Below are 25,106 nucleotides of genomic sequence, written 5' to 3' on the forward strand. Positions count from 1 at the left end.
ACCAATGTCTGATTGTTGAACACTTACAGAACTACATCATTAGAGATTAGAGAAACTGTTTCCATCTTATTTAAAGGTCTCACTCAATCATTGGTTCAATAAATCTGCTGTGGTGTCTAGAATGAATGCCCACCAAGTTGTTTTTGGTGGAAAAATAGCACTAGCCCTCTTTCATCAGAGGGTAAATTTTTTTTGGAGGAGTCGGGGACAGAAAACGACAAGATTATGAGCCTAATTCATTAATATGCAAAATCTTGCTTCTGGTTGGCTAATGGCAATAAACCTCTTCAACGGCCCCTGTTCGCTCTTTTTTCTTGTGTAAAAATTGCAACTTTGATGTGTTACCTCCAAAAGTAACACACACCCGAACGTGTTCCACAATAGGGAGCCAGAGTCAGAGTGACTTGAATTAGTAAACATATTCTCACACCCAAAGTGTCGAAAAATGACGCGTGACCAAGCGCCAAAATAAGACAATTCGGGGTGCCCCAGCGCATCGGGAGAGGACGAGCAGGGAAACGTGTCACCGCCGGCGTCCTCAGTGTGTCCTCTCCTTTTGGTGGAGCATCAAAGCATCTGCTTTTAATGTCATGCCTGATACTTAAAACTTTATTGTTATTGTTCTTGAATGCTTTTTAATCCTGACCAGACACGGAGACAGAGGTGAAAGAGAAAGGAAGAGGCAAGATTGGGGGGCGGGGGGGGGGTGTCCACAAAAATAAACAATAATAATAATAATAATGCATTGAACCTATATAGCGCTTTTCTAGACACCCAAAGACACTTTCACACACTCTCACATTCACACACTGCTAGTGATGGTAAGCTACTTGTAGCCACAGCCGCCCTGGGGAGGTCTGACAGAGGCGAGGCTGCCATTTGGCGCCGTCGGCCCCTCTGACCACCACTAACACAGGCAAGTTGGGTGAAGTGTCTTGCCCAAGGACACAACAGCAGGATACACCAGGCGGGAGCTGGAATCGAACCCATGAGGCAACCCGCTCTACCACCTGAGCTACTGCTGCCCCAAAATAATGAACAAGAATCTGCTTCTAGACCTGCAGAAAGAGAGAAGAAAAAAGCACAAAAAAATATATAAAAACAAAAAAAAAGGAACACAACAACAATGCAACAAGATCAAGCTATCACTGCATAAACTTGATGAAGAAATATAATCAACATAGTTTAACTGAACAATCACACAATAATAAATCACAGTGCATTAAGTGCCCACCATAGCCTTAAGACCTGTGTTGAACGTGCCCAAGTCCATACTTATGAGAGCACCATGTGAGCACCTGTGTGTGTACACGCGCTTGTTTATGTAAGGTTTCTCTATAGGAGCGTCCAATAGAGTGTGTGAGGGGCCACAGATCTGCCCCTAAAGATGTGCAGGAGATGGAGGGAGCTCCAAGTCCCAGAGATCCAGGAGTTGCCACAGAGCACAGGAACTCCAGGGAGACTGCGACCAGAAAAGCCCCCCCCCCCCCCCCCCCCCCCCGAGAGGCGCAGAGGATCGCCCCGGGGGGCCACAACCAGCAGCCGGCAGAGTTCCGGGAGATATGGGCAGCAAGCCCACAGGCCCGCCTACAGCCTCCCACCCCCTAGCTGGCCGAGCCCGGGACCCAGGGGCGACCACCCCTGCCGGGGACCCAGCAGAGCCCAGGGACCCAGACCCCACCAGGCAGCCACCGGGATTGGTCTGGCAGATGCCAAAAATCTTCAACTCCCTGACCCGGGAGCCCCGACCCAGGCAGACCAAGGCACCACACTCCACATCAGGTGTGGCAGGGAGAGGGGAGACGAAGATCTCTATCACCAAAAGAAGTCCCAGGAGAAGGGAGGAGTCAAAGGCCCCACCTGGCATACACAGTCATACACAAACACAGTCACACACTCCCTCCCTCATGCTCACACATACACATACAACCAAAGACTTACAAAAATGCATGCCGGACACCCACTCATGCTCCCCATACACACCCTATTCACTCTGGTCCTGGTACTGCTGCACATGGGGTACAACCATTACCGGTTCCAAGAGTTCGACCCTTTCTGCTGGGGTGCGATGAGCAGGCTCCCCCGCCCAACGCTGAGCACAGCAATCCACCACCCCAGACCCCAACAGGACGGCCGTATCTCCCTCCTAGCCTCCAGCCCCAGGAAGCCAAGCGACAACAGAGGAGTGCTAAGACCCCTAGTCTCCCTCCGCCTGCTCCAATATGGTGTTAGTGAGTGTTGATGAGGTGTATTCCATGGCTGTGGTGAGCGGGCAGTGCGGGCATCGTCTGGCCTATGCCAGCTGATGCCACCACACCACCCCACTTGCACCCGCAGCCCTCAGTGTCTAAGTGCAGTTTAAAATTGGAAGTGGGCACCGGCACTTGGGATGAGGCTGAGAAATCCCCTGCCAAATGCCGTTGGTTGTGCTCACTCCCAAGGCCCTAAGTGTGTGTTTGCGTGGAATGTCGTTGGTGGAATTGGGGGGCAGGTTGCCACAGGAATGCGGAAATGGGGTCCATACCCGCATTCCCTGACTTGTCCACCCCCAAGGTCCTATGTGCATGTTTGTGTGATGATGTGAGGGAGCAGGAGGAGAGAAATGTGTGGGGATGGGGAGGAATAGCTGGTTGGGCTTAGTCCTCCAGGGAGCCAGCTCCCCCACTGGCCCCAATAGGCACCTCTGTTGTCAAAATGCCACCCAGAGCATGGAGACCCCAGCCCATCCTGCCAGGGCCCAAAGCAGCAGCATCACAAAGCCTCATGGAGTCTGAGGGCACCAACCCAGCCCCACCCCAGCAGAATATCTACGCCCATCCCTGCATTTGCACAACTTCCGGACTATAAAAGACATAGGACATCCAGGTAAGGTTGGGTTCTCCCCCTCCTGGACTTCCCCCTCCCGTGCGATGGGACAGCAGAGGAGCCAAGGTCTACCCGAGGCCCCTGAACCCGGGCCAGGCACTGCTGCATGTTCCTGCCTTCTCCCCGGCAGCATACATTTCAGGACCCGACCCCCAATGCCAATCAATCAAATCAATCAATCAATCAATCAAAGCTTTATTTATAAAGCGCCTTCCGCAACCCTGTCAGGAAGCCCAAGGCATGAGATGCGCGAGAATGCCCTGCCCAGATCCCCCCACGGGGCTGGCCACCCCCACACCCCGAGCCCCCAGGCCCCCACCCAGACCCACCCAGGGGCAATGCAGCCGCCGAGCAGTAACCCATGGCCACCGCCAAGACCTCCAAGGGGCCCCACTCACAACCGCCAGTAGTCCACGCCAGTAAGCTTCATTACTACCTATTGAGTGACCCAGAAAAAATAAACTGGTGGGTTGTGTTTCAAACCCCCATACGTTCTCCTATCTTTAGACACAAAGTCTCAATCACTTTTAAGAGCATTAAAGTTTCCTTTTCATCCTAAAAAAGTCATTTTATTCATTCAAAAGCTTCCTATAATTTCTGTCTTTAAACATTTACAACATCACTTAAATATTTCAGAAGTCTGGCGGTAGGTCTTTGAGATCAACAAAGGAGCGAGTGATTGCTTTTTGAGTGTTTCAGAAAAGACAGATTCTGTTCAAAACATCTACAAAGTCCCTCCAGGGAGAAAAAAGACCTTACTCGGCCGACAAAAAGAGTGCAGGTAACACAACATCTTGCAGTCCCTCTGGCAACACGGGCTGTTATTCGACTGTCAGCTGCAAATTGTCTCTAATTACCCCAATGTGAGTCTGCCTGCTCATTATAAATTAATCAGCAGCTTGGTTAGTGTAGTTTAACTGCACAAGTTGTTAGTTAAATTAAATCCAGTAAGGTAAGTTTTCTGACTCATCCATCAAATTAAATATGGCAGAATTTTTGGGCACTAGAAGAGCATGTTTTCAAACACGTCTATTATTTTATTTACACATCTATTTTTGCTTATTTATTTTTGCAGTTTGTCTGTTGAGCAAATTATTGCTGTAATTCAGTCGATTCTTACCCTGCTGCTTACATCAGTAAGAAATAGGTGGAGCATAAGTAGAAAAAAAATAAAGGGAGGTGGTGGTGATGAAAGACAATGAAAGAAGGCAAATACAGTAAAGGAGCAGGCGGCATAAAAAACAATGAGCTCATGACATAAAGCAACAACAGATAACTGAAAAGGCAAATATAGGCGGAGAAATGCACAATGTATATACCACCGCTCAGCTGGTGCGTTATTTGGATGTGTGAGTTAGGGGTGGAAAAAATGAGAAATAATAGGGAGCGAGATCTGGTTTTCCAACTGGGCCCTGCTTGTGGGAGGCTTATCCAAATACAAAGAAAGAAAATGTCATATATGTACACTCTTAGGAAGATCTTCACATTTATTTATACAAAATTATATATATATATATATATATATATATATATCAAAAAGTCTAATTACATAAGCAATTAAGCAATAACAGACTTTAACAGGATGGGTTATTATTAGGAGGGGTTATTGTGAGAAAAAATAAGTCTATTCCATGCTCACAAAGAACATAAATGATGACTTCAATTGTAGAAAAGTTTTACAATCCTCCATTGGTGGCAGATAATCTCTTATAATGCCGTGAAAAGAAATTACCCCATTAGATTTCTTCAGTTTGTGCTTAAATCTTTCAGATTACAAATATACTACTATCAGAAAAAGATGACCTATCTCTAAAGAGAAGTTTGCAAATAACTACATTTTTTATTAGGGAAAAAACTTTCCAAAATGTATCATGTGTGAAAAGGTCTGTGACCCCTGAAACTAATAACTGGTTTTAACACCATCGATGGCAACAATTGCAGTCTCTCACATCTACGTGGAGGAATTGTGTGACTTTTCTTTGCAGAGTTGTTTAATTAAGGCCAAACAGGAGGGATTCTCTGGATATTTTTGGCTGTTGGTGTGATGTTCTTTTTCTGAAATGCAGTGTTAGTTTTTACACTTTAAGTTTTTATCACTTTCCAAAATGTTTCATCTCATCAGTCTACAAAATATTTTCCCACAAATCTTGAGAATCGTAAAAGTATTTTCCAACAAGTGTGACACAGGCCTTTGTCTCATTCAGTTCAGAAGAAAGTCTTGGAATTCCCCCGTGGATTTTTGCCTCGAATACAACTGTTCAATTACGACCTCTGACATTAAAGCTGCAATAATAAATCTGTGTAATAAGCTAGCTTTGAAACATAAACACAATCACAGAACTTTCACCCCTCCAAACTGCAATCATCCATGAGCAAAGTCCACCTGATACAAGAACCCACATTGCCAAAGGAAACGAGAAATCGCTGAACACCAGTCACCTTTGTCTACATCCAAGCATCTTTTGTTGTTGTTGAAGTGATAGCACCTTCGTGGAGTTGACAGAGAAATTAAAATCAGGCTTTAGCCTACTTCATGTTGTCAGATAATATTTCATCACAGCATTTTTACATCCTTAAATTGTAAGCAATGCCAGGATATAAAAAATGATGACTGCACTTAAATTCTTATATTTGCCATAATAGACATTTCACCTTAAAACAGGAGGTTGTCTTGTACTGTGAAATTTGGCCAGAGGCTTTAGGTTCTTCACAACAGATTCGTTTGGCTTCTACAATTTTGTAGCACAATCAACATGATGAGCACGGTGGGCAACATGCAGAGCTTACATCAAGTCAGCTGATTCACCATCTCTACAAACGCATGACATAAGCAGAATACCAAAACACAAGGCACTGAGCAAACCCTGTGCAAACCAGCTTCTATAATAATGCTGCCTTTAGAACTGTCATAAAATAAGTTTTAGTCACCACAAAGCATGTCTGACCTTCCATCCCTTCTGTCATTTCATGCAACATTTGGTTCTAAAAAGAAGCATCTGCTTTGAATTTATTTGTGTGTGTGTGTGTGTGTGTGTGTGCTTGTATTTGTACCCTTGTGAAGACCGGATATGGGATATTTACTAACCTTCTTACGACCGATGGTCCTTGTTAGGACCAAAACCCAGTCCTAATACGGAGTACGGGGTGAGGTTTACAAATAAGATGTGAATTGATTTTTTGTTTACTGATAACTTTAGGAATACACTGGTTAGGGTTAGGGTAAGGGTTTGGATTAGGCATAGTGGACTCACTAAAATGAATGGAAGTCAATGCAAAGTCCCAACATGGGTACAAATACGTGTGTGTGTGTGGGGTGGGGGGGGATGGGAATTAGGGTGATGTGTTGACATTTCAATCTGTAAGGTACTTAGAGCTGCATCAACTGTATGAAAAGTGCCTCGTATATAAAGTTCGATTTGATTTGAACAAATCAATGCACAAATTTTACTGTTCTTGAATCTGTTAGGTTGTCAAATTAAGGGAAGCTTAAAAGATGATAAACCTGAAAATACATTAGCAGTCTGAGAACAGCACGTTTCCAGATAGTGAGTTCATTCTCAACACAGTTTTTTTTCTAAACTTTTGCTAAATTTATTTGAACATACTGTCATCCTTTTCATCATTCTGACTCATACAGCATCTAAAGAACTTAACACCTTTAAAGTGGTTCAACTTCCAGCAGAAATATCCATGTACTTATCAGTGAGTCATTCACCAGAGTGTTCATTGTTTGTCAGGCCTCTGCACTGTTGGAAGTCATGGAACATCTGGAAAAGACCCGACGTAGTTGGCACAGCTGTCACAAGAGCCTTCCAAGTGCCACCTGGTGTTTTAGGCAGCAGGCCAGTTAACCACACACCTGTCGGGCTAACAAGAGGAGCTGACATGCAGCATCCATCATATAGAAGGGTAATCTGCACATCAAATGAGTCCAGACTCTTATTTACACTATAAACGTATTCAGTTGTGTCGTATTGTTTCAGATAACAAAGGAAAAGCTTTTACATGGCTATTTAATGCGTAATCTATGACATTTAACACAGTGTTCTTTCAGATTAAATTAAAATCATCATAAGAAATTATTAAAACAACCAAAAACATTGCAAACTTGAAATTATTAAATTCTCACCTTTGGTTAGTTTGAAAAACTGTGAAGCTTAAAAAAAAAGAATAAACAAACAGGAACTCATTATTACTGCAGCAGCTGAATGATGATAAACATATACAGAATATAAATGCACCCTGGTCTTTTTTTTTTTATAAAGACATGGAAAATAACAACAATACAAAATCCCTGAAATACAGTCGAGTCGAAAAAGTGCTTCTCTACTTATTATTATTTGCGCAACACTTGCAAAAATAAACTTTAAAATTTTACATGGAATCCACTCTGCATTTAAACAGCAAAACTACTAAGGCAGATTAAAAAGTTATGACAACACTTCTTGTTAATACTTATGGTGTTTCATCATTAATGAACATGCATCCTCAGTCATTTGGTTCCTGTAATACTGCATATGCCGTATTTTCTGGACTATAAGCCGCTATTTTTTTCCCACGCTTAGCACCATGCGGCTTATAATGAGTTGCGGCTTTACTGAAGATTTTTCTTCACCTGCCAGGGGGCGCTTTAGCAGAAAGTGAAACAGGTGGAAGTCAAAAGTGGAAATCGAAGAAAGTGCTCATTTTAATTTAGCACATGCAAGCAGCTGGCATGAATTTTTTTCAAATCCATACCCCCTCATCATGGTAACTACACGTATGAGTTCATACGTTGTCGCATTTAAGTTGAAGGCCATCGATCTGGCAGTGAAGGAGAGAAACATTGCTGCCGCATGTAAGCTTGGCATGAATTAATTCATGGTTCGGCGCTGGAGACGGCAGCGGGAAGAACTCATTCAAGCCAGCTTCACCCAGGGATGATGACAGCAACACGGACAGCGACACTGACATCGCCACAGAAAAGGTATGTGACGAAGCTCTTCTGAGGCTGCTCAACTCCGACACTGAAGAAGAGGACTTTAATGGCTTTAGTGCGCAAGAGGAAGATTAGAGCGAATGACTTTTTCTGGTAGGCAAGTGTGTTTTATTTACTAACCAGGCATGTTTTGTGTGCAGTTTTTATTTTCTAATCATCCAGGGCTTATTAATGCTGTGTCAGCGCTGTTCTTTTCTTCTAAACATGCAAATTACCGGTAATAACGTGTCAGTTCTGTTTTTATTCTATAACCATCCAGAAATATGAATGCTATCAGCGCTGTTTTCTTTTCTAAACTTGCAGGCACATTCACCCGTGTTTAAAATTGGTTTTGTTGAATTAAAACAACAAAAAAACCTCTGTGTAGCGTCTTTCTGTCTAATTATCATATGTTATGGCCATACATGCGCTGTGCACCGGAGACCTGCATGTGGCTGCTGCGCCGCGGCTTGTATTTGAGTGCGGCGTGTGTGTGTAGAAAACCTTTTTTTGTTTGTGCGGCTTATATTGAGGTGCGCTCTATAATCCGGAAATTACGGTAATACCTTTAAAAAAATTACGGTAATACCTTTAAAAAAAGATAATTGCTGTTCTAACTCGTCTTTGGTCTGTTATTTTGGATTTGTTTTATTATAGAGATGTATCTTTCTACTTTAAGTATATTAAAATTATAAAATTATTACTTTTTTACACCATTAGTTTGCATTGCAGACATCAGCTTAAACCCATTCAAACTATTACTGTTGGGAGTCTGAATGAACATCTCTATCAAATTAAATTAAATGTTTCTTTTATCAAATGAGTCTATAGAGTACTTGATGATAGCTCCCAGCGTGTCTTTGGTTAAACCTCATAGCACACGCCTGACACATGAGCATCTGAAAAGGAGATGAACTGAGAAGGCTGATGAGGTGCAAGTTGACCACAAAAAATGTTTCAGCTGCAAAAAGCCCTCTATGAAGTTAGACAAAATTCGTCTTACCATTTTTTATAGTAAAAACATATTTTAGGAAACATTTAGACCAGGATCTGTGACGACTAATTAACATTAAGCTTGTGTATTGTTGCTCAGGCTCGATGTACCTTATTGGATCCATTTTAATTCCTCCAGTTTAAAAGACATTTATTGATGCTGACAGCTAAACAAACACAAAGATCATAGATTAATTTATCTACAAAAACAAAGGAGCCAATAGTGTTTAAACCAACACAAACTTGGCTGTTTTGCTTGCTTTTAGCACCCCCTAGTGTTCGTTAATTATTTCATTGGTCAAAGCAAAAGCGAAACTTATCTTCTCGGTGTGTGTTTGTCTTTTTAACACCTTAATTTAACAGCTGAAATGTCTTCCCAGCCCTCATTAGTGTCTACAGGAGCGGCTTATTATTAAATGAAACAAATCAACTGTGTTCATGATTAAAAACATGCAGGAAACATGCTGGAAGCAGACTGCAGTGCCAGGTTTATTCTAAGTATAACAGGTGCTGACCAAGGCACTCTGAAATTGCAAATGCAGTACTCTGGCCACAGAGGACGGTAGGGGTCTCAGTGACTTTTTGTCAACCATGTAAAGGGCCATTTTGGCACATACTAGCTCAAGAAAATTACAAAAAAAAAAAATATGAAAATGTATCGTAGTATCCCTTTAACAGATTACCAGAACATGGACATGTATATGCTTATTTATACTTTGAAATCCATAAATATTAAAAATGACCAGATTTGTTTAGGCATGCTGCCTTTTTAAACCTGTATGTTCTATTTCATTTTAGAAACATTACTTTTTGTGGTACACACCAGATTCCAAAGCTGAATGTTAAAAACAAGACAATCTAAACAGCTTTAACTTTCTGGAGGACAAACAGACTATTACTTAGATCAATTAATAAATTACAAACGAGACTGAATTTTGTAAAGCAGTCTTTAGTGGCAGCCATTTAAGTGAATTTGCCATTTGATGTTTTATTTTAGATTGCGGTTTATTGGTAACTTATTCCATATGAAACTTTTATATTAAATATGTCATTTGATTAAAGACTTGCCTCCAAGTAAAGTTCTATATGGATTTAAAAATAAATTACCAAGAAATGTTACCATTGACGTCAAAAGGTTGAGATAGTGATGAGTGTGGACCAACCGTTCATAAGATATACCACGACTGATGTTTCCTTTGCTCTGTTTAAATTCATGACTATTATTTCACTGCCCCCGCTGTGATAATGAATGCAGCTTTTTCCCACCTGCCAACTATATTTTACAAACCCCTCATTACATCTCAATCAGTTATATTGTTTATATACATAAAAATAACAAAAATTGCACTGAAAGTTGCCTCACTAAGATGATTTATAAAGCACTTTCAGAGGAAATTAAACTGTTGGTTTAAATCTGTCTCTCTAAATAAATGTAAAAAAAAAGACAAATGTCAAAATGGTCTAAAATTTTAAATCTATATTTGATCAACTTGTTACTATTATTTTATTATGAAATTAATTATTAGACACATTGGTCCAGTATAAAATAAGATAAAGTACATAAAAGATAAAGTAAAAGTATCATAAAGATAAAATAAAATACATAAACATTACAGGCAGTGAAAATTTCTAATACATATAAAAATGTAATCCAATAAAAAGATGTACATCTGGTGTCACTAAATTTTGGTGAAGCTAAAAGCTATCTTATTAGCAGAAATGTTCAACCTTCACAACAAAACTTGTACATTAAATTTCCCCTTACAGCTTCTAAACCAGAGACGTGGTGAATAGCAAACATGACCTGCACTGTTAAACCTTGGCCGTTTTAAAAGTATTCTAAAAGCCACCTTTAGCATCCCCCCCCCACCCCCACCGACACACACACACACGTTTACCATAAATGGGCCATGTAGAGAACACAATAAACTCTAAAAAGCTCTGTTTTAATCATCTTTATACAGAACCTTTGAGTGTACATTTTGCAGCATTGCCATCTTCATCATCATCATCATCATCATCATCATCATCATCATCAATCATCACTGATTATGTGGCCCAAGTATTTCACTTTATACCAATTTTAAAACCCGATCAGCCAAATGAAAGGAGGGAAATTTTTGCCTCAGATCCTCTTTAGTTTTAGCAATCCTCACAACACTTTTCCTGGAGTTGAATTTAATGACATACTTCATCCCACAGTTAGAGCACACTCTAAGCAACCAGCACTGTAGGGAGAAAAGACTACCAAATCATCAGTATAAATGAGATGATTGATGAGATTCTCTCCCATCATACAGCCGGTCCTGCACTCTCTCAGTTTACCAGACAGTTCATCCATGCTATCCAAGCTAAAAAGAATAGGTGACAATATTCCACCCTGGCGAACACAACTGACACAGAAAAAGGAGCTGATATACAGCTAGCCCATGTCACCTGCATAGTTTGGTGTCCGTACAAGTATTTAAAAATACATATCAAATATGAGGGAGCACATCACTCTTTAAGATTCTCAAACTTTAGGACCTGAGGCAGCAGTAGCTCTGTAGGTAGAGCAGGTTTTTCAGTAATGCCTGTCTTTAAATTGGCATTACTAAGGACAAATGTCAGCAGAGGCATAAAAAACAGTAAATATTGGTTCGATATATCGGTCTCCCTTAATATCCGCTTTCTAGAAGATGAGCAGCTCAGTGGCCTAGTGATAAGAGTGTCCACCCTGGGACTGGGAGATGGGGGTTCAAATACCGGTCGGATCACACCGAAAACTTAAAAAAATCATTGGGACCCAATGCTTCTCTATTTGACATTCAGCATTAAGGGGTTGGTTTGCGAGGTTAAACCACCCAATAGGTTCCCGAGCGTGGCTGTGTCTGCAGCTCCCCCAGGGGATGGGACAAGAAAGACTCCAGAAAACATTTCCTAAATGAAGTCCTAAAGAGTAGTCAAGAGTAGTTTGACAAAATCACATTAGTAACACATTAAATATGTGTCTGGAAATTAAAACTACCTTATTATAATGCTCTACATATTAGTCTTTTGGAGACACAATTGAGGACAGTTGTTTTTCATGTCTTTTTTGAGCAAGTGAAGGGCCGTTGAGATGTTTTGGTTAAAATCAGGAAAATTACAGCACTCCCAACTGTTTTTCTGCTTTGTCTTTAGAGCTCGTCAAAGCCAATTTTATTACGTGAGACCCTCAAGCTCAATTCTGCCCTTTCTTGTCTTTTGTGAACAGTTGTGCAGAGAGAAAATAGCCTCAATAACCCCATGAAGCACATAATTAGCTCATAGAAGACCATACATGAACTAAACTTTTCGGATCACACTATAGCGCATCAAACTGAGCTCAGACTAGCACCCAAAAAACTCAAATTCTTACCATCAGTGCTCAATTTCTACATCTAACACCAACATTTCCCCTGGTATTAGTTTACAAACAGGCAGATGGTGTTAATTAATTTAGGAACAATCTTGTCACTCAAGAGACAAACAATGAAGAAGAAGAACAAAAAGAGCAGAATCATAAGAGAGGCTAAACTAATCCTCAATCTATTCTTTCATATTTTATAAGCTGTTCACCAAGAAAAAAATACATGAAATCAGATTTCTGAGAGTGGTAATTGATTAACAACTGATTCCTATGTTCAATGAACCTCACTTTTAAAGAAATAGGTTAAATAACTCTAAACTGATTAGTGTTGCTTTAAATAGATGTACACCAGTTTGAGGGATTAATGTGTGAAACACATTGAATGAGGAATTTGAATTGTATTTATTTGAAAAATCAATTCCAAACTTTGATTGTCATTGTAGAATATTGGTCTTCTAGATGCTTTCCATTTTAAAGAAGAAGAAGAAGAAGAAGAAGAAGAAGAAGAGCTCATTTCTATAGCACCTCTCAAGAAAAAAATCACGAGGCACTTCACAAAAACAAAAAAGTTAAACTGAAAAAAATAATTTAGAAAATGATTAAAAATATATTTTAAATGAGCAAAAAATAGACACTTGTGATTAAAAAATGTTAAGAAAGAGAGAGAGTGAATAGATAAGAGGGAAATCAGTGGATCCTGAGGAAGGTGGAATAGGTGGGGAGAGCCGAATAAAGAGAGAGTGGTGAAGAAGGTCATACAAAAGCCAGCTTGAACAAGAGAGTCTTCAGCTGCTTTTTAAAGGAGACCACTGAGTCCATTGATCTCAGGCTCAGGGGGAGAGAGTTCCAGAGTCTGGGGGCCGCAGCAGCAAATGATCTGTCACCTTTGACCTTTAGCCTGGTGCTGCACAACCAGTAGGCTTTGATCACTGGACCTCAGGGACCTGCTGGGAGTGTAAGGACTAAGAAGATCACCAATGTAAGATGAAGTGTGTAAAAAAAACGTGAAGGCTCAATAAGCTCAAGCTTCTATTGACTACTTTTCTCTATGTGCTGTTTTGTTGCTGTTGAACTAGATTAAAATAGGTTTATATTCATTTATTTATATTGAGGATTTTTGTTATTGAAAAAAAAAAACCAATAAAAGCAGATAAACACTAATATTTAGTAAGTGTTTTAGAACTACTTCTAATGTATACTCATGTATTTACGCTGAAGCGAACTATATATGTCGGTGGTGGTTGGGGGGTGGGGATGGGGTGTTGGGGCTTTCTGTTTCCAAGGTGGATTGCTGCCTGATTTGATGCTGGAGTTGTCTGGTTATAAAAATGACAAGGCTGCTTTATGCTGCAGGTGTAATGTTAAAGACACTTCCAGAAACAAAACCATCTTGTATTCTTAAAAAACAGAAAATAATTACTTAAATATTGTCTGAAATAATGCATCTATATATATATATATATATATATATATATATATATATATATATATATATATATATATATATATACACTAAAACAACTATGCACAATCATCTACAGTATGCTTACCTCAAGCTGAGAATAAGACTCTAGCTCTGCTCTCTTGGCCTCAGGCTCCCCAGGGACTGGGCTGCGAAGGGTCTGCAGAAACAGCGCTGCCTTCCTCTTCCTCTCTGCCTGTAGCTGTTTCTCCTTGGACTCTTTGGCAGCTTGGGCAAGCTTCTCTCGGGCTGCAGCTGCTAGACGGTCCTCCAGCTTCTGCTTGGCTAAGGGCAGCAAGATGAGCGAGCAAACACAGGAAAAAATGCTTAAACTGATACTGCTTCCTTGTACTTTTTTCATTCTATCACTTAATGACTGGGAAGAGAAAAGCAAAAGCTTGTTCAAAGTCACATCTTAAAAGTCAAAGAGGAGACGAAAAATAATAAAAAGGACTAAACTTGTATTTTTCTACTCTTACTGTCATCTCTGATGATTTCAGACAATTTTGAGTGTTTTTAGCTGCTGCAGATTGACAGCCTGCTCTAAAGACTGTCTACATCTTGGGTAATGCATAATTTCACGCAAATTGGAGTTTTCAGAAGAATAAAACGTGGGTGGAGAGAGAAGACAGACATTCTAGCGCCTAAGAAAAAGGGGGAAATGCACATTTTCAGAAAAGTGAAAAGAAAATTAAAAGACTAAAATGGGCTTGGGTTTGAGAAGTGGAGAGACAGCAGGAAGAATGAGACAAGGCACTAAGAGCAAAAACATACACAAGACAGAAAAAGGACAAAAGGATATGTGTACCGACAAAGCAAAAAAGGAAACCAGTGGGTTTTTTTTTTTGGTTGCGTAACCACTGGGGTACTGCTGCCTTTTAAGTGTTAAAAATAAGACTGCTGCTGAGGCAAATCACGCTCGAGTACAGTGGAAAAAACAACTGAGAGCAGCAGAATCCATCTGGACGCTAAACAATGACAACACAATCCTGGCATGCCTCGGTCTGGCTACTCTAATTATATACAGCTTGGCCTTTAACTCTCTAAACAAATAAATCCATAAGAATATGTGGATCGCGTAGGAAAATGCCTGGAATATTTTCATCAGGAGCATTCTGGTAGCCACATGTACTCATCCCTTCTGTTTAAACAGGAATGTAAAAATAAGCTACAGACTGAAAACAGAACTTTGAATCATTTACATTTATAACTGTACTACAGCTTTTTTTTATTTTTACACTACATGATCTGTTTTACTGGACCATTTCACTTATTGCAACAACTCATTTAAATGTGGCTTATTTACATGTTTTGGACCAGATACTTGATCCCATTCACGTTTTAGGCATCTTGCAGAGAAATCCCCTCTTCTCCACTTGCCCAGATCAGCAAGCAGTTTGTTAACTATTGTGATACGTTGAATTCAAGAACACCTTTTTTCTTCAATACCTTTTTATTTTAGTTTTATGAGTAGCCAGGAACACTGCACACCTATGCGCACTTTAAGGCATTTAAGTGTCTTGCCATCTCTAAACAAATTTGTGTGATTTTTTTTTAGTTTCCAAACACTTCAGTCTCTGTGATGGTGAAAACTGTGGAGAGAATGGTGAAAAGTGCATCCAAATCCCCAGACATTTATAATTTTTCAGCAGATTTTTCATCAACTTTTATTTAATCACATGAGACACATAGTAATAAATATCTTATGTGAGTTTCTTAAGCACTGCTCAAAAGCCCTGAACATGTCAGTTGAGCTACTTCTTCAACTAATTTTACATTTCCTATTTCTGATTCTAAGAAGTATTTTAAGTCATGTCACCAGCAGAATAAAATGTGTGGATCCACGGGGAAATGTTTGGAGTGTTATTTATGTTTTATTAAAAGAAAGCACATTTACTCTGTGTGTGTGGGGTTTATTTCCCAGCCCATCACCACAGATAAGTGTATGCTCTCTGTCACTGATCCTTGCGCTATCTGATCAAATCAGGCCAACTGACTGACAGCCACTTTGGTGCACAGCAAAGGCAATCCGGCCAGCTTTGTATTAGGCTCTTCCTGCCTCCCTCTCTGGATGCTAGCTTCAAACGAGGCCATTAAATTCTAAAACTGTTTCAGTGAACCTAAATGAACCTGACAACCCTCTTGATGATCAAAAGTAGCACATTTGTCGCAGACTGTCTATCCATCTTTGAAAGTTCGAGTTCACGGCTGTCCCTCCAGTCAATGGGAGATTATATGCTTTTGCTTTAATCTTCTAGTCTCAGGAGATGCTGAAATTCCAGTCTTTAAGACACAGACTGTCCCGAGGGTATTGGGCTGAACAGCAAACCAGAGACACTCAATAGGGTGCATCTGACAAGCATGGCAATAAACATTTTATAGCTCTGCTCGGAACAAAAGCAGTTGGTGAAAATGCCTTTTCACATTCAGGGCACAGGAAGGAGTGAAATAACTCTGATCATGAAGAAGGCTTCTTTAATCCCGCTCTACTTGGTCACTTGCTTCTTAATAACTTGAGAATTAGTGTTATTTTGATAAGAGTCCCTTTGAGGACCACATATCTCCTGTTCATGTAGAAGAAGAAGAAGAAGAAGAAGAAGAAGAAGAAGAAGAAGAAGAAGAAGAAGAAGAAGAAGAAGAAGAAGAAGAAGAAGAAGAAGAAGAAGAAGAAGAAGAAGAAGAAGAAGAAGAAGAAGAAGAAGAAGAAGAAGAAGAAGAAGAAGAAGAAGAAGAAGAAGAAGAAGAAGAAGAAGAAGAAGAAGAAGAAGAAGAAGAAGAAGAAGAAGAAGAAGAAGAAGAAGAAGAAGAAGAAGAAGAAGAAGAAGAAGTAGAAGTGAGTCTTCAGCTGCTTTTTAAAGGAGTCCACTGATCTCAGGATCAGGGGGAGAGAGTTCCAGAGTCTGGGGGCCACAGCAGCAAATGATCTGTCACCTTTGGTCTTTAGCCTGGTGCTGCACAACCAGTAGGCTTTGATCACTGGACCTCAGGGACCTGCTGGGGGTGTAGGGACTAAGAAGATCACCAATGTATGATGGTTCTTGTCCATGTAAGGCCCAATAGACCAGAACCAGGATCTTGAAATGAACCCTGATGTTGACTGGCAGCCAGTGAAGCTGGAGGAGAAGCGGGATGATGTGGGTGTGTTTGGCGGACTTGGTCAGAAGCCGAGCACAGGTATTCTGAACCACCTGTAGACGGTTCAGGGAGGTTCTGCTCAGACACGTGAAAAGAGAGTTACAGTAGTCTAAGCGTGAGGAGATGAAGGTGTGGATAACTGTCTCAAGTTCAGAGCGGGACAGAATGGGACTCAGCTTTGCAATGTTCCTGAGATGGAAGAAGGAAGAGCGAACAAGAGAACTGCCATGAGAATCCAGGGTGAGAGCAGGGTCAAAGGTCCAAGATTCCTGACAGAAGGTTTGGTGTGAGAAGCAAGCTGACCAAGAGAGTCTGACTTTGGGAACCAGCTTGTCTGGGGCACAGATGAGGATCTCAGTCTTATCTTCATTCAGCTGAAGAAAGCTCCTAGCCATCCAGGTTTTGTTAGAGTCTAAGCAGGTGTGTAACAGCTGCAGCTTAGACATCTCATGGGGCTTATAGGAGATGAACAGTTGGATGTCATCTGCATAAAGATGATAGGAGATTGCTTTGAAGGAGCTCAGGATGTGCTGGGCGATGGTGGCACAGGAGTTAAGTGCCCCGTAATCGGAAGGTAGCAGGTTCGAGCCCCGCTCAGTCTGTTGCTGTTGTTGTGTCATTGGACAAGACACTTAACCCACGTTGCCTGCTGGTGGTGGTCGGAGGGACTGGTGGCGCCTGTGCTCGGCAGCCTCGCCTCTGTCAGTGCGCCCCAGGGCAGCTGTGGCTACCTCGTCGCTCATCACCACCAGTGTGTGAATGTGTGTGTGAATGGGTGAGTGGCTGATTGTGTTGTAAAGTGTCTTGGGGGGTTCCAGGACTCTAGAAGGCGCTATATCAAATGCAGGTCATTTACCAATGTTCCTGAGATGGAAGAAGGAAGAGCGGAGAAGAGAACCGACATGAAATGTTGAATATTGTCTTTTTTCTATCGATATCTGACATCTACCCATATTGATACCAATATAAACAAATACAAATAGGACAACTTCCATTTGTGTTACGCTAGTTGTGCCAAACAAACAAAACATCTCAAAAACTAAACCTCCCACCTGTCATATTCTGACATTTTGAGTGAGAGGAGAAGTAGTTGAGTTCAAAGTGAAACCAGGCAGTTTTGGCTTGCATTTGGCACCCCCTAGTGCCCATTTGTAGAACATAAAGCAACTCACTCTGTCTTTTTAACACCTTAACCTAACAGCTGAAACATCTCACCAGCCTTCTTTAGCGTCTACAGGAGTGATTCATCACGAAATTCAACAAATCAGCTGTGTTCATGATCTAAAACTTGCAGGAAACGGACTGGAACCAGACTGCAGCACCAGGTATGTCAGCTAATTTTTTTTAAGTCCAACAGACCAGACCGGCAACTCTGAAGTTGCAAATGCAGTATTCTGGCCACAGAGGGCGGTGGGGCTGGGTGGCCTTTCATTAACCCTGTAAAGGGTCATTTAAGCACATACTGGCTCAGGAAAATTATTTAAAAATATGAAAAAGTTGCAAAGTATCCCTTTAATGTGCGTTGTATATAAAAGTTGTCATTAAAGACAAAAACCCATGCTGATCATTTCTGATATTATGTTTAAATGCCAATACTGGTGAAAGATATTGTACATCCCTAATATTTGTGCATTAGCAATTTAAACATTGAGGTTTAAAGTTCTTTTAAAGGAAAAACAAAAAAAGACAAATATGTTTCTGAAAATCAGGCTTGACACTGACTTTTTGGCAGGTCATAAGACGAGTTTTGGTATGTGACTGCATCCTGTTTTAAAATAACAATTTTATTGTTTTATGTAAATCCACTCAGGTATTTGGGATGACTGAGAAGATTATTCAAAACAATACAAAATGAAAAATCTTCATGGAGAGATAAATGTTGTTCTGTAATAGAGGAAACACACACTGTTAGGGAAATTATTGCAGTTACTAAAGGGATTACAGCCATTTCCTCTAAATGCTTTTTGTTGTCAGACTAATTCAAATCCCCACGGTAAAAAATGTACTGTTTTGGCAGACACACCTGGTAAGGAACTGTGTTAACACTGGGAAACTGTTTAGGTCTAGCACAGGGGTCGGCAACCTGTTCCCATCAAAGAGCCATTATTACCCGTTTCCCACAGTAAAGGAAACACTGGGAGCCACAGCAGCCGCGGCGTTGTGGGCGGGGCCTACCCTCAGACAGCAGAGAGCTGCTCACAACAGGTGACAGCAGCCGGTACCGGTCGCTCGTGTACGTCAAAGTTATCTTTCATAAGACGATAATCAATAAGATGATTAATATGAAGTGGATCCAGAAGTTGTAGCCCGTCTCTGCCGACAATATTTAGATATTTTTCACCCTGTTGGAGGTTTTACTGAGCAGGTGCCACTTTTGTCATACGTTTCTTTTTAAAACATGTTTAGACTGTTCAGAATACAAATCCAGGCTTTGTCACGTTTGATTGTTGTAATTAAACTTTGTAGGTGGGGAAGGTCAGAAAAGGATCCGATCATTTTGTTTTTCCCTCATTTACAGTGACGGAGATAACGGTGCAGTGCGCCTGGCTCTGGTGTTAATCAAGTTTAATTTAATCTATTTTCACAAGAAAACAAAACAGTCAAAAGCAGGGCTTGTGTTGTGTTGACCGGACAGTTCCCGTATTTGACCGTTTATTTTGACGGAGAAAGAATAGAAAGAATTACCCCGACGCATGCAGACGAACTGACATTTTATTCTACGCACATCGCAGATGTAGCTAAATCACTCAAGAAAATATTCCCATCTGAACGTCTGAGCTGGACACTGCTCAGCGCAGCTCGCTGTCAGCGCGTACGTACGGTGCACAGTGAGCTGAAGATGTGGAGAGGGGCTTGGAGCGCGTCGCAGAACCAGAGCGCATGCGGGAAGATTCCTCCGACTGAAGCGAGTGTTTCCAAACCCGGTCTCTCAGAGAGACTTGTCACTTAGAAAATGTTCCCTGACTATGAAACTTTGGCTGAATAGCGCTTGTTCCTGTCTCCAATGTGGCATCGCATCCATGAGCCGTCTGAGGAGAATCCCAGAATCTCTTATCCTCTTCAGCTCAGAAAGCACCTATGATTACGCACAAGCGTGACGCGTCAACCCGGTCTCACAGTAAGACCGAGTTGGACCTGTTCAGGTTTACGCAGACAATCTTTACATTTAGAATTAGCTTACAGATGTAAAATTTATGCAGTAAAATATAAAGCTTTTTATTTAAATATCCATTCATTATTTTACAAGCACAGAGAGCCGCATCAGATGGATGGAAGAGCCGCATGCGGCTCCAGAGCCGCGGATTGCCGACCCCTGGTCTAGCAGGTCCATGTATTTTAAGGGGTTATTGTTCTAGTACCCTAAAAGGATGCCTGAAGCTTAGAAAATTTTAACTCACCTTGTTTTGCTTCCAGCTCTTCCAAACTGAGCATGGGCTTCTTCTCATCAGGTATGATGATTGGAGGAGGCTCCCTGTCAATAATTACGGCTCCACCAAGGACAGCTTCCAGCCCCTCATCTCCCAATAACTTAAATCAAAAGTACATGATTAATTAAGCCCCCTTCAGACAGGCCATGAAAAACGGAAATGTTCAGGACTCTGTCCGTAAGACCTTTGTGTCTGAATACAAACATCCGGATAACCTTTTCCGTAATTAAACCGGATGACGCCCCTAGTAACAGGTTCGGACTTGTCAGGGACAGGGTGGCTGCTTCAGACTGGTGAGGTCGAGTTCCGGACAGGGAGGAGGGGGAGGAGGGGGGGACCGGGGGACGCTGTGCGCACCTAGATAGCTCGCTCCTGTAGCATGCGGCGAACCATGGCAGCTCGCCTCCTACGGTACAGTCTCCTAGACGCGCGACGGAGCGCTTCACACCGCTTCACACCGCTTCCGTGATTCCTTTTAACCATTGAGCTTCATCATCCAGGTCTCTTATGCATCTTCGTGTGCGAAGAATTATGCTTAACATAAGTCCGATCAGTGAGAGGAATTCTATCTCTTCGTCTGCCATGTTTGACTGAAAGGCTTTGTTTGGGTAAATGACGCATGTACGCCCGCCGCACTATGCCTGCCCCCCCCCCCCCCCCCCCCCCCTCCCCCCAGAGATCTGGAACTTTTCCCTGCCGTGTGAAGGCAGCCGAGAGGACAAGTTCAGGTACAAAAGTGGTGTGTCTGAAAACACAGTTCTGGTTAAAAACCGGACTGAATTGTCCGCACATATTCCAGAATGTCAATCTGAAAAGGGCTTTAGGGCTCACGGGTTAATTAATACAATTTAGAAAAATAGATATTTTTTCTGTTTTCTAGATTGAAATTTTACAAGACTTAATAGAAGAACATAGAAACAGACCTTGTCCTCATCTGAGTCATCATCCAGTCGGACTCTGTTCTTTTCCAGAGGCAGCAAGTCGTTTTCCTTTGGCTTGATGGCAAAAGAGATGGGGGCAAAAGAGCCTACGATGGCACAAAAATAAGGTTAAATAGTGATTGTGAAAGACCAAAGAGGTTTCAGAACAGAACAAATTATGAGACTCAGAATTGTGGCCTCTGTCTGATTCTTCACTTAATGGAAACTGGGAGAAATGAGGTTAAAGTGGAGAAGAAAGAAATAGAGTGAAGGGGAAGGATTTAGAGAAGGAAAAACTATCTGAGAATGCTGTGAAACAAAAAAAAAAATAAATCATGAAGAAAAGATGCAAAAACAGGCAGATGAATGAACAGGACAGAAGATATTTCTGTTTCATTGCCAAATACATTCTCTCTAGTGTAGGTGAAAGAGACGGCACGTCCCTGTCCCTGAAGCAATAACCTTAATATAGGACCTGGATCCTTATTGCAGTGGGCTGGATAGTTTACTTGTGTACTTCTCTACTTGTTATTAGTTTCCCTCCATGATCCGTTGCATAACAATAATCTGTGTGCCTTTAATTTGTGTGTGTGTATGTTTATGGCTGCTGCCAGCTCAGAAGTAGGCAGTCTTATCTTTGCACCGACATTTGTAGCCTGATATCATCAAATGGAATTGCCAGCATAAATATGAACAGACTCGTGGGTGCTTGTACATAAACATCGATTTACATCACAAATAAACACAATTGAGAAAATAAACACTCACGTGTGATTATTTACATATTTATGAAAGGGCTTGGGATGTGATTGGGGTGTAAATTAATAAAGAAAATGTAAATATTTGGTTTTGCGTTCACCTTTTGCTAGCTTGGACTCTTTGTCAGAGCTGTCTGTTTGAAGGTCGCCATCATCGTTATCTACTGTCCCAGCCTGGATGAGTAAAAGAGAACACAGAAAATCAGATTAGTTTCTATATGTTTAAAACATTAAGAAATACATTAGTGACATTCTTCAGAGGCCACTTGGCATCCATCACAACTTATTGCTCCTTCTGCCTGCTATAAATCCACATAAACTTTGACAGGAGACAGATGGTGCAGAAAATGAGATTTCACTGAAACCTGTTTGGCTTTGTTTTTCTGTGATGTATCGTTAGTTTGAGACATACACAAAAATCTGTGACAAAGTTAGTGTTGGGAAAGATTTTCAGAAGCCAACTGTTCATTTCCTGTCAATTCATAAATGAAGGAGACACCTAAATGTGTTTGTAGGTGTTAAATATTCTTGTTTTTTTAAAGAGTAAAGTTACAGGCTCTGAAATGTTAAAACTGGGCATTTCTTCTGGGACACAAATTATAACCATTAGGTTTAATTATTATAATTATTCATGCCCACATGTATAGTTAAACGTCTGCAGAGAAGCAAACAGCCACTATGGAGAAGAGAAAACGATGCCTGAAGCTAAAAATCCTACTCTTTACTTTAATGTTTCTATAATGGAAACTGAGCATCATCACCAGAAGCTCAGTGCCCTTCAGAACCAGCTTTAAGAGAAAAAGGATGATATAAATGGATGGGATAGTGTGGAATAAAAGTTCAGAAAAAAGCTGAAGAATGGAAATTATAAACTTGTATCCGGCAGCCCTCGTCTCTGAGGAAAAGCAAAGCACACTTGAATGATAAGTCTGTTCTCCACACAAACCCCAGCAATAATACCGAATGCACACACACACACACACACACACACACACACACACACACACACACACACACACACACACACACACACACACACACACACACACACACGCACGCACACACAAACAAACACTCACACACACATACACACGCACGCACGCACGCACACACAAACACTCACAGACACACACAAACACACGCACAGTCTTTGAATTCCAGAAAAAGGCTAAACATGTAAAAATACATCACCCACACAAACATGACTTATTTTAAGAAAACGTCACGAAAAAATACTAATAGTCAGCTGTGTGGAGCGTAGACTTCAAATCATGTTTTAAAAACTAACAAAACATTTGACCTAAAGAAAAATACTTAAAATACCAAGTTCACTTGTTTTTCAACACATTTGCAGTGGTCTTCAGTAAAAAAGAAGGCCATGAGAGTTGATCTGTGAGGGGAAAGGCTCCGGCTCTCTTGTTTCAGGAACTAGAAGTGAGCCAGTTAAGAACTGAGCTGAAGTTTGAATTAGGAGTCATATTTCCTGGCATTTGGACATCTCACCTGTGATTGGCTAAGGGCAACACGACTGCTACAGACTCTTGCTTGCTCTGCAACGGTGATGCATTTTCTCCACAAAAAAAGCATAAAGGAATTCTGCCATGTTGTGGAGTTGCTAATGCTAACTGTTAGCTTCTACTAGCCAACACATGCTCTGCTCTTTCCTGGATGTTAAATCAACAACAGCCTTCAGCGCCACGAGCCAACATGGTTGAGTTCATGAATGTTAGCTTGACATATGACATGCAAACATCAGGCTTTTTTAATCTGTTTCCCTGTCTGTTTTCTATTGGCGACTGTTGCAGGACAAAAGGGTAGAGAGTTTTCCACGTTCAGCCAGAATGTTAAACTCCGAGTGACGGATCATATTTCAAAAATAACATGTAAAAACGGTTTCTCGGTGAACGTGGCCGCTAAGTTTCAGAAAGTGACTTACTTGACTGAGAGGCTGTTGTACATGAAAAGAAAAGCTAATGCAGGACTACTCAAACAACTAATCTTAAAATCGACTTTTGTGAAAGAGGCTGAAGGTGAGGGGGTGTAGCAGGGAGGGACCTAGTCACCACACCACCTCGCAAAGGCAGTGAAGATTTACTGACAGAATTACATCTTGGATGGCTACAATATGTAACTCAAAGGAAAGAAAAAATGTGGCCCTGCCTCTTGCGTGCCCAACCCTATAGTGTTTGTTAATGAGAATAAATGTAAGAATCTAAATTAAAACCCTGTGTATCTAAAACTTTTCACAGAGAAGGAGCAATTTTAAAAACAAAAGCACCCCAAATTAAGGAGGACTGATCTTTAAAATGGAATTGTTATTTTTAAGAGGAAAGCCATACACTTATCTGCCTTTTACTTTTCACCACCTTCACTTTTTACTCCCACTTATCGGTCTGATTAGCTGCTTACAAGCTTCCCACGACCACTGCAGCATCTGTTATTATTCATATTAACCTCTGGCCATAATACCTGGCTTGTGTCCACAAGTCAAACAACACACAAATGCTCTCTGATATTACAAGTGGCTCTTAGCTTTTATCTCAATTACAAAGAAGTGATGGTTCATTCGAAAAAGCAGTGTTGAAGTCAAGGCCACCAGAGAAGGGGGGGAAAAACACACACCATGAGATACATTTCATGATGTTTGAAGGACGCATCAAAAGCAGCAGCTGAAAGGTAAACAGTGCTTTAAATGGTCAGAGAATAAAACCAGTAGGCCCCACATGTCTAAAACTTAAAGCTCGTGGGTGAAGGGAAACACAATAACGGTCTCCTCTTTCTGGGAGGACCTTGATTAAAAACAGTGTTTGCTCTTACTTCCTTTGTTTGGCCTTTACGGAACTCAGAGATTAATGCAGAAACTGATCAGACGACACAATAAAGCACAGCTGCCATGTGAAAAGGCTTAAAAATTAACAATATTCCAGAAAACAAGATGATTTTGGTAGGAACTGACACATTCACCTCAGCCCTGGAGGAAGAAAGTGAGACTGTACCGTGAGCTTTTTTTAAATCGAGCCGTATTCATTCCCACGTCCAACAATACCAGTGACAAGTAATCTTTTCCATGTTCTCAATGTTGTTTCCTTCCTTCATTTAAATATTAAGGATCAGGAAATCTCTCATTTCAGCGTGTCAGGTCCAAGTATATCAGGAACAAAAAAAAATGCACTAATTTCAAGGTTGACTAAGTGCTGTGAATGATTAGACAACCTTTT

General features: G+C 41.1%; 1 protein-coding gene across 1 annotated transcript in view; it reads right to left on the reverse strand.

Annotated features, from left to right (window-relative positions):
- The window catches only part of sfswap (splicing factor SWAP), an 82,931-nt gene that overhangs the window by 24,005 nt on the left and 33,820 nt on the right, over positions 1 to 25,106 (reverse strand). The window contains exons 11-14 of the mRNA XM_054744881.2: positions 21,990 to 22,062; positions 21,134 to 21,237; positions 20,181 to 20,310; positions 13,736 to 13,932 (exon numbers count right to left, since the gene is read on the reverse strand). Of these exons, the coding sequence (XP_054600856.2) occupies positions 13,736 to 13,932; positions 20,181 to 20,310; positions 21,134 to 21,237; positions 21,990 to 22,062 (504 nt within the window). The remainder of the gene's footprint in view (positions 1 to 13,735; positions 13,933 to 20,180; positions 20,311 to 21,133; positions 21,238 to 21,989; positions 22,063 to 25,106) is intronic.

The sequence above is a fragment of the Nothobranchius furzeri genome, chromosome 6 (genome assembly GCF_043380555.1).
Source record: "Nothobranchius furzeri strain GRZ-AD chromosome 6, NfurGRZ-RIMD1, whole genome shotgun sequence".
Classification (NCBI taxonomy): Eukaryota; Metazoa; Chordata; class Actinopteri; order Cyprinodontiformes; family Nothobranchiidae; genus Nothobranchius; species Nothobranchius furzeri.